Source organism: Lampris incognitus, chromosome 9 (genome assembly GCF_029633865.1).
Source record: "Lampris incognitus isolate fLamInc1 chromosome 9, fLamInc1.hap2, whole genome shotgun sequence".
Classification (NCBI taxonomy): Eukaryota; Metazoa; Chordata; class Actinopteri; order Lampriformes; family Lampridae; genus Lampris; species Lampris incognitus.
In genome coordinates, this window is record NC_079219.1 from 30,386,908 (window position 1) to 30,397,227 (window position 10,320).

The window sequence follows — 10,320 nt, forward strand, 5'->3', positions numbered from 1 at the left end:
TTCTACCATATGCTTCAATCCTGTTCTGCATTTTCCTCAGTTATTTCAACAGCGATGAAGATATTTATGGTCTTTGAATGCTGCCAAATTTTGCCAGAGTGTACAGTGTGTGTATGGGACTTCATATGCACGTCCTCCCTTTTGGCTTCATTAAATATTGACACAGCTGCTGTCATGCTGAAATGATGCCGAGCATATCTGTGGACACCTAAACACATCCACACCCACACACGTACATAATACAACTGCAGACACATACACGCACACACACACACACACGTACATAACACAATTGCAGACATACATACACACACTTACACGCACACACATACACACATGCACGCACTGGTACATAATACAATTGGGAAGATGGCGGCACGAATCCACGTTTGTGGCGGACTCACCCAGTATACCGTCAATGCAGTGTCTTTGTCAACGTCTGCGTTTTAAGTTTTGTCTTAGTTCGATGGCTGGGAGAGCTGGCGCTCGATCGGCTGGGAGAGCTTGGTCTGCTGCATCCTGTGGAGGTAACACCGAGGGCGGTCTGACAGGACGCGGAAGCGGGGCAGGCTAAGCTAATTGCTAGCCCATGCAGACCAGCGGCTCCGACAGTCATCCTGGCTGGCATTCATTCTCCTGGACAGTGATTTTTTGTTGTTGTTTAGTTTAGATATGTTAGTTTGGATATATGTGTTCTTGTAGTTTTTGGATATGTGTTTTTGTCTTTGTGTTGCACTGCTGTGGGCTGGGGGAACCGATGCCTCGTTTCATTTCATGTGCGCCAGTACATGAAATGAAATGACAAAGTGTTTCTGATTCTGACATAATACAATTGCAGACACACACGCACACACGTGCACTTGCACATGCACACACACACAACCATAACATAATTTTTCCCTCTTCAGTGTCAGTAGGCACTGCTTGATAGTGACAGGGGTAAAATGATATATGGACAGGGGTAAAATGAGGGCACTCTCACTCTTTTCTGTCACCTGATTTAAGATGGTTCATTCACAAGCTGGCTCACAAGAAACAACCCAATATGCTTTACAGGGCTGCATGGTTCTCCTTTCACTATCCGCTGCTACAGCATGATGATTAAAACAGTGTTTTTATGTCTTTCAAAACTCTGCCTGACACGTTAAGGCCATAGGATCCCAAGCCAACACAATAAATGAATGAGATTTTTGAACTCGTGTTTTCCTTTTTCTTCACCCAGCTGTACTTCACTAGCGTTTTATGATCTGCAGAGTCACCTGGTTACTGTACAGTCCCCCAGCAGAAACTGTACAGGTCGTGAGTGATGGAGAAAAGCTGAGGACACAGAATGAGAAAGTAAATAAAAATCTGTATGATAATAAATTGCATCAGCGGTAATTTGATACGCTCCGGGTGTGCAGCGCACTGGTGTGCTAAACGCCTTTATATGAGGGGACCCGGGGAGATCTGCTGATAACATGGGGATTGATGTAGGCCATTAAAAGGAGCGTGTGCCTGGGCCGGAGGGGGTGCGTTTCATTTGGCCTCCCCAGCAGCTCTGTATATCAGCACATTGTCACCTGGGCTGATGTCACAGCGGGTCCTTTGGCTAAGAAAACATGCTCTCTGCACCAGGCCAGCCAGCAGTGCAAGGACTCACTCACTACCCACTAATGTGCTGCTCCTGCCAAGCCGTGCATCATTTGGTCCGTGGCTTCCCCCAATGTAACGTATAACCAAGTAGGTGCTTATTTGCATGTGTAACTATAGAGACTACTCAAACAAAACGAAACGATCGGATTCAGCTTATAGAAGTCAGCAATCGACTGTGACATGTTTCGGTGGCCAGCATTCAATTAATAGTTAAGTTTCAATTAAATCGATGAGAAGTTAAAAGGTTGATACAACAGAATCAAAGACGACGACCACGCCAATGCCGGTTTTACAGCTAGACAAGGACATTGTAGAAAGGTTGTGGCCCACATTTTTACAGATTTTCTTTTTAACTATCACACCATGGTGTAACTTATGCATTTGGACTTTTCAGCCTGGTAAGTCTCCCTATGGAGCACTTGTTCACTTCATACCCAACACACCGAATAAACACACAAGGCACCAAACAGACAACGCACCAAATACACAAGCCACCGAGGGCCTTGGAACAATCTGACGATGGTTTTCTGTGAGGGCAATCTGTCCCTCGGTGCATCCGTCTAAGTTATAAGTTACCCTGTGAACGGGGTCACCCCTGTTTATTTTTTCATGAGCTGCCTCTCTCCATTCCAATCGCTCCCCCATGTCGAGAACACTGTGTTATTGTAGGAAGTAACGCAGCAGCCCGCCTGTCATTATGGGAGCATGACTATTTGGATATAAACACAGGGGATGTGTCATTTAGTCAAAGGACAGCCTTATTTCATTGCAGCAGCTCAGTGTGTTTCAACCTACCAGACTAAATTGTCCATACTGCCACATGGATTGTATTTTGATTAAGTATTTGATAAAGATAAAGACCCTTTTCATGGACTCAGTTTGACTATCTTTGAGAGATGAGACATGAAGTTTGCTTCCGTTTCAAATGCCACACCATGAGGTGACACTACACATGCAATGTAAATCCACTGCTTTTCTTGGAATAGCAACTTATATCTTAAGGGAAATGCCAAATAAGTATTTTTTTCAAATGTGTCCCATTAATTTCACAAACGTCCTTTATTTTTTTTAGTCAGCGATGCGGAAACTAACTTTATGATTAAGTATTTGAGTATTACGTGCAAGTATAAGTTCAGAATATGTCTAAAATGTTTAACCTGTAAATAAGCTTCACTTAATGCTACTGTCCATTTCATCTTTTCAAATACACTACGTGAAACTATCTATTCTGGTGACATCAGAGATTAAGGGTCACAGAATGGATTCTGAAAAACATCTCCTGAACTGTCCTCATCTACTGGAAGAACATTTATCATATTTTTCATTTACTAATTTTTTATTTTATTTTACTACTTTATTGATCCCCGTGGGGAAATTCTTCCTCTGCATTTAACCCATCCTAGCTGTGTAGCTAGGAGCAGTGAGCAGCCGCCGTGCAGCGCCCGGGGACCAACTCCAGTTCGTCTTGCCATGCCTCGGTCAGGGGCACAGACAGGAGTATTAACCCTAACATGCATGTCTTTTTGATGGTGAGGGAAACCGCAGCACCTGGAGAAAACCCACCGCAGACACGGGGAGAACATGCAAACTCCACACAGAAAGGACCTGGGATGACCCCCCCCCCCAAGGTTGGACAACCCCGGGGTTTGAACCTAGGACCTTCTTGCTGTGAGGCGACCGCGCTAACTACTGCGCCACTGTGCCACCCAGAAGTCAGCGGCACGTTATTTAATATTCGTTTCTTGGCAAGTGTAGAAATTACAGTGAGACAACGTGCAAGATCTCAATCGATCCCTATGCAGGCACCCTTGAGCCACAGAGCCCATTCTAAACTTCTAAATCAAAAAAACATTCCCATTCATAAGCACGACTAAAAAACAGAAACCTTGTTAAAAAGTATTTAATTAGCAAAAGTAATACTTCTTTCCTCTGGCTGTAGACACTCATTCACCTCAACATTTGTCACTGTATCCTTCAAGAGACAGCACTTTCCTCCTTGAAATAGTGATTTTAGCCTCTTGCCTGATTTTGAAATAAAATCAGACATATAATAGGTAATGGATAATTAAATGGATTATTATTTCATATACAGACAAAAACTAAATATGCAAGGGAAATAGTGTGTTAACATAGATTTTATCTTAAGATTAGCAAAAAACCCCCCAATAATAAAAATCAATATCTACTACTACTTTCGGCTGCTCCCGTTAGGGGTCTCCACAGCGGATCAATATACTCATTCAAAATGTCATGACAGAACCAATGTGGTCTACAGTGGAAGTCAAAAGAAACAAAAATATGATAAATCATTATAACAGAGTACTTTTTAAAACAAATTTAACTAAACTAATTCTGAATTTTTATTTACGTGGCATGCTGAGCTAAGAATCCTCTTATTTTCTGGAGAAGTTCTTTCTTGACACTGTCTGGCACCAATGCTGGAAAAAGACAAAGGAGAAGAAGACAGGATCATTTACTCATTCATACATTCACAGCACAGTAGGCAACCCTGTCAAACACGACACCTCGAAGGGACACTTTTTACTGATTACACCTGTCATTAACATGCATCTTGGGTGATCTGATTACAAGTGGACAGCTCTAAGTACAGGTGTGAATGCACCCAATGCGTCCTCAATGCAATACTTCTTGAGATCCGATCGCTCAGGCCACATTTGGAGGTGGCCTGGGACGCATTTGTCCACATTGCACTTGAAGTGTAAATACACATGTCCCATGCCACATTGAAGGACCACCTACCAAAGCCTCCTGTGGGTTTAGCTTTTTTTTTAAATTTTTTTTAATACCTCACCTGTAATTTCTGACACACATCAGACCCACAACTGTGGAAGAGTCCCTGCCCGCTTGCACATTCCAGTTCAACTTCAGGTTCAAGTTCATTTATCCACCGCAGCGTAGAATCTGACCCTCTCAAACCCGCTGGAATTATTAAATAATCTGAGCCTGAACCGACGTCATTGGGTTGAGCACCCTGACAGGGTTCGGGTTCAGAATTACAAACTAGGGTTCAGAAATTTACATTTTCCTACATCAACTTTTGCTGTGGATTTTGAAAAGAAAATGAAAGAAGGCAAACAATGAAATATGTCATACTAATTGATGGCACATCAAAATGAGGCTCGAGTGAGCAAGGATGTCGCATTTTGTTTAATGCCTGTTACTTTGACTCAGCTCACATATTTACATAATTGTGACATGTGCCACGGGGAGGGTTTGAGATGAAAGTGCTTTTTCATTTATTAACTTGCACGGGCCGGTGCGCTGCTCTCCCACGAGCCATGCTCGGTCTGTCCGCTTGCAGCCGAGGCTAAACCACACACCCCTACCACAGTGTTGAACGTGTTTATGCACATAGAACAGGGAAGTGAGATCCGATCACAAGCGGTCACTCGAGATGCATGTGGAGACGAATTCTAATGCCAGGTGTAAAGTGACGTACTTAGAGCTGTCTACTTGTGATTGGATCACCCAAGACTCATTGGTGGTGGTTGAAGTGAGTTACCCCCTTCAATGTGAAGCACTTTGGGTGTCTACAAAAGCACTAAATAAATGTAATAATAATAATAATTATTATTATAGTAAACTACTAATAAGACACGTTAGCCCCTAGCTAACGGGTCTGACCCTTTAGTCGAGCGGTTAGTGATGTCGCCTTGTGGTGCAGTACAGCCCGTATCGAATCCCGCACCGGGCAAAAAAATAACCGGTTACATTGGTGGCAGTGGTGGGATCCTGAAGTGTGCAGATCCTCAGAAGTCTCTTCGGAGTGCGGGAATAACAAAGCGCGAGGGCGCGCTTCCGGGAGAGGGTGACGACTGTAAACTACTAATAAGACACGTTAGCCCCTAGCAAACGGGTCTGACCCTTTAGTCGAGCGGTTAGTGATGTCGCCTTGTGGTGCAGTACACCTCGTATCGAATCCCGCACCGGGCAAGAAAATAACCGGTTACATTGGTGGCAACACTAACCGCTCGACTAAAGGGTCAGACCCGTTAGCTAGGGGCTAACGTGTCTTATTAGTACTTTACATTATTAATGCCAGGTCTAAACAGCTTCTCTACTACTCTTCTCCACACATCTGCCGAGACATTCATTAAAGTGTGTCAGCTTTGTGTCAGCTTAGAACAAACAGATTTTTCAACAACTGTGTGGACCTAAAAATAAAGTCTAAAGTGGACATTGTTATTATCAGCAAGAAAATGGACACATCAAATATTGACAAAGTGCACTTACAGACTGGCAAAGGTTTTGAGGCCTTAACTGGATGTGTCAAACAAATAATTCTTCGTGAGCGTGGCATTTGTCTTCCCATCTCTTACATTCAGCTGAAGACAATGTAAAAGAGGGAAAACTCAATATCTTACCTCTTCCTTTGGGTGTGATTTCCACCACCAGGTCCTCCACAGTTACATGCTCCAAGCCTTTCTCTTTGATGACTTCTACAAAGATCAAAATCAATAAACAAGTCGGAAACGGCAACAGCAGAAACAACACGTTTTGAAGCCCTCTGTGCCATTAAGTCCCAAGGATTTAAGCAAGCAGTGTGAGGTTCAAGTGTAAATTAATGAAGGTTAATTTAAATATGTGCCTTTGCAGTGAGCCTTCAGCTGGTCCTTCCACCCACATTCAGTTAGCTTGGCTCTGAGCAACTCTTTTAATCTGTGAACGAAGCAAAAAAGTCGACGCAATATGAAAACGCAGATAGTTTCCGCTATGAACATCGTTAATGACTACTGAAAATGTCGTACTTAGTTCGCTGTAAAGAAACGCGTTAACCTACCTTTCTCGCTCTCCCATCTCAGTTAACTTCTGATTAATCGTCGCCCTCATTTCGGATTCTTTGCTTGCTGCTTTTTTTTTTTTTATCTGCAAAAAAAGAGATGAAAGGACGTCGATCACACACGTACGAGCAAACAGTGGCGGCGTGTTTACAGCTCCCGTAAAAACCCGTTTACGCTCTGTCGGCGAAAACCGACCGAGTAAAACACCGCCGTCTGTAAAAGCTGCTTAAGTACTCGCCAATAAAAACCCAAGCAGAATGCTCACACTGCGTCTGTCATGACACCTATGTTGACCAAATTCAAACAAGGAGGTTCGTAGAGCTCGCGGATAACCGCTGTTGTTTTATCCCTTTACCATCCCAACACTTATCTCGGTCCCACGAGGAACTCGGGAGAAGCTACGTTAGTTCCTACTTGTTTGTTAGGCTGCAATCCTATTTTACGCCACGACGTGTCAGTATTGATTAAAAGATATGATGAAGAGCGCAGAGTGCCAAAGTTGTCTTTCTCCGAAGAACCACATTTTAGTTGCTGTTCCTGAATCCAGGACTGGAGCTGTAGCATGCACATACTGGCAGGGCTGGAGGCAGTGACATACATTTCATTCACACACCACGCGTGATAAAAGATATTCATAAAATTGATTTTTTTTGCAATAAAAATGGCATATAGTTCAACTGTAAAATGTAATTAGCAATTTTGAAAGTACAATCTTTCTCCCGTCTTTATCAACCAAGTTATGTCATGAAAGCACAAGTCAAAGGGTAATTTTCCTTTGCTATTCTTTCCTGGTTGCTATGCAAGTGCCAATAATCTCAGTATCATCAAGATATTAGTATTTTCCAAAATAAATGAATTGAAATAAAATAGAATAGAAATAACTTTCAAAGAAAATCACTGGCTATTTTTAAAGTACATCTTACCCTAAGCTCATATATTGGGATTTGAAGGTGATTCCAAGCTTTGAACATCTGGTCTTGTATATTTCACATGGACACACTTATCCTTGCTATCACTCACAAGGTGAGAGCAAGCGGTTTCATGTTGTTGATTGTACATTTATATGACAAAAAATTTGAAAAAAGTATCGGGTCATTGGTCTGCAACAGTACAAGGAATCTATCTGCGAGTGTCTACTTTCATTTGGTCACACATCATAGATCTATGGTCTACGAACATTACACTAATTGTTTTGTAAAACAGCCTAACGTATTAAAAATGTATTATGTATGAAGAAAAAAACTTGTACCGATTAGCTAGACAGAGTTACTGAGCTGGGAAGGATGTGCTGCAGGTTAGGGTGATCAAGCATAGAGATGGAAATGTGCTGACAAGCGATGGGAGTGAATGGGATAGTGAATCAGGAAGTGTGGTGGATTAGCAAGGAGGAAGTGAGGGCAGCTATGAAGAGGACGAAGAGTGGAAATGTGGTTGGTCCAGATGCCATACCTGTGGAGGCATGGCGATGTTTAGGAGAGATGGCAGTGGAGTTTTTAACTAGATTCTTTAACACGATCTTGGAAAGTGAGAGGATGCCTGAGGAGTGGAGAAGAAGCATACTGGTACCAATTTTCAAAAATAAAAGGTGATGTGCAGAACTGTAGTAACTACAGAGGTATAAAGTTGATCAGCCACAGCATGAAGATATGGGAAAAGGTAATAGAAGCTAGGTTAAGTGGAGAGGTAATGATTAGTTAGCAGCAGTATGGTTTCATGCCACGAAAGAGCACCACAGATACAATATTTGCTTTGAGGATGTTGATGGAGAAGTATAGAGAAGATCAGAAGGAGTTACATTGTGTCTTTGTGGATTTAGAGAAAGCATATGACAGGGTGCAGAGAGAGGTGGTGTGGTATTGTATGAGGAAGTCAGAAGGGGCAGAGAAGTATGTAGGAGTGGTGCAGGATATGTATGAGGGAAGTGCGACAGTGGTGAGGTGTGCAGTAGGAGTGACAGATGGTTTCAAGGTGGAGTTGGGATTACATCAAGGATCGGCTCTGAGCCCTTTCTTGTTTGCAATGGTGATGGACAGGATCAGGCAGAAGTATCCGTGGACTATGATGTTTGTGGATGACATTGTGATCTGTAGTGAGAGTAGGGTGCAGGTTGAGGAGAGCCTGGAGAGGTGGAGGTATGTACTGGGGAGAAGAAGAATGAAAGTCAGTAGGAGCAAGACGGAATACCTATGTGTGAATGAGAGAGAGGACAGTGGAATGGTGAGGATACAAGGAGTAGAAATGACAAAGGCGTATAAGTTTAAATACTTGGGGTCAACTGTCCAAAGTAATGGGGAGCGCAGAAGAGGGGTGAAGAAGAGAGTTCAGGCGGGGTGGAGTGGGTGGAGAAGAGTGTCAGGAGTGATTTGCGACAGAAGGGTAGCAGCAAGAGTTCAAGGGAAGGTTTACAAGATGGTTGTGAGACCAGCTATGCTATATGGTTTGGAGACAGTGGCACTGACAAAAAGACGGGAGGTGGAGATGGAGGTGGCAGAGTTTAAGATGCTGAGATTTTTGTTGGGAGTGATGAAGAAGGACAGGATTAGGAACGATTATATCAGAGGGACAGCTCAAGTTGGACAGTTTGAAGACAAAGCAAGAGAGGCAAGATTGAGATGGTTTGGACGTGTGAAGGATGCTGAATATGAAGCTGCCAGGCAAGAGGAAAAGAGGAAGGCCAAAGAGGAGGTTTATGGATGTGGTGAGGGAGGACATGCAAGTGGCTGGTGTGACAGAGGAAGATGCAGAGGACAGGAAGCGATGGAAACAGATGATCCACTGTGGTGACCCTTAATGAAATTAGCCAAAAGAAGAAGAAGATTATTATGTATGAAGTGAATGTGGGATTGTTAAGCTTACTGTTATGGAATAGAATGTTTGCTACTTTGAATTTTACGTCTGGAAAATTCTTTAGCTTGGTGAAATACCTTGTCACTGATTTTGCGATAAGCAAGCTCCCCGTTTGAACCCTTCTTAAAATGAGCTTAATCTTCCACTCTTCACTTAACTTCATGGTCATGGAGGCCTGCTCTTCATTTAACTTTTCATATCTATCTCTTCAACTTTGTTGTTGAAAGTGTTGTGATATTATAAGAACATTCTCTCCATCAGTTTAGGGAAAATTGCATTGTATAAATAACAAATGGATTTACCGCTTTAGCACATTCAAATGTAGGATTCAGAGCTAGAGTGGGAAAAACAGAACTTCTGGGCTTAACAATTTCATTTTGTTTCCAAGCGGTAATGAAACATGACTGAATTTGGTATTAGAAAGCAAAACATTTTCTAGTGAAAAGTGAAGTAAATTGAACACTTGTAATAAAGAGAGTATTAACAATAAGCACAGAGGAAAAAAATGGAGGGGTAAACCATGTGATTTATACTGAATCAGGCCTCTGTATTATGGCCATACTACTAGGATGAGGAAAGCCAGGAGGGGAAAAAAAGAGAAAACTTTTCAAGTTAAATCTAAGATTTGCGTTAAATTCAAAACGACTCAGACTTTTTCTTTTTTTTTTAAATCGACCCTATGACAGTCGTACCAAAGTTGTTCTGCTTAGTTGCTCAGTTTAATTAAAGTCTTTCCTGACTTTTTGTAGCTCACTTTGTAGCTCAGTATTAATTGCTTCTCTTTCACTAACTTTTGAGTTCCAAGCAGAGTCATCTGGCCTAAATTGACAGGCAGAGATTCTCGCTATGCGGATGCAAACTCAAATGTCTGTGAACTCTGAAAAGAGGGATGTGAAGGCTCCACAGCTTAAAACACCACACGCTCTTTAAAGAAAGTGACAACAGATAGAGGTATTTGCATGCTTCCTGTAGAATTCATGATCAAATAGGAAGATCAGTCCTCCGGAGTCTGTTCTTGAATAATGTCCTGTCTGAC

General features: G+C 42.4%; 1 protein-coding gene across 1 annotated transcript; it reads right to left on the reverse strand.

Moving 5' to 3' along the window:
• Positions 1 to 3,525: 3,525 nt before the first annotated feature.
• On the reverse strand, positions 3,526 to 6,801 carry eny2 (ENY2 transcription and export complex 2 subunit). Its single transcript, XM_056286657.1, has 5 exons — positions 6,703 to 6,801; positions 6,437 to 6,522; positions 6,245 to 6,315; positions 6,021 to 6,095; positions 3,526 to 4,073 (listed from the first exon to the last, which is right to left on the reverse strand). The coding sequence occupies exons 2-5, from the start codon at positions 6,484 to 6,486 to the stop codon at positions 4,000 to 4,002; spliced, it is 270 nt and encodes an 89-aa protein (XP_056142632.1). The 5' UTR covers positions 6,487 to 6,522; positions 6,703 to 6,801; the 3' UTR covers positions 3,526 to 3,999.
• Between the last annotated feature and the right edge of the window lie 3,519 nt (positions 6,802 to 10,320).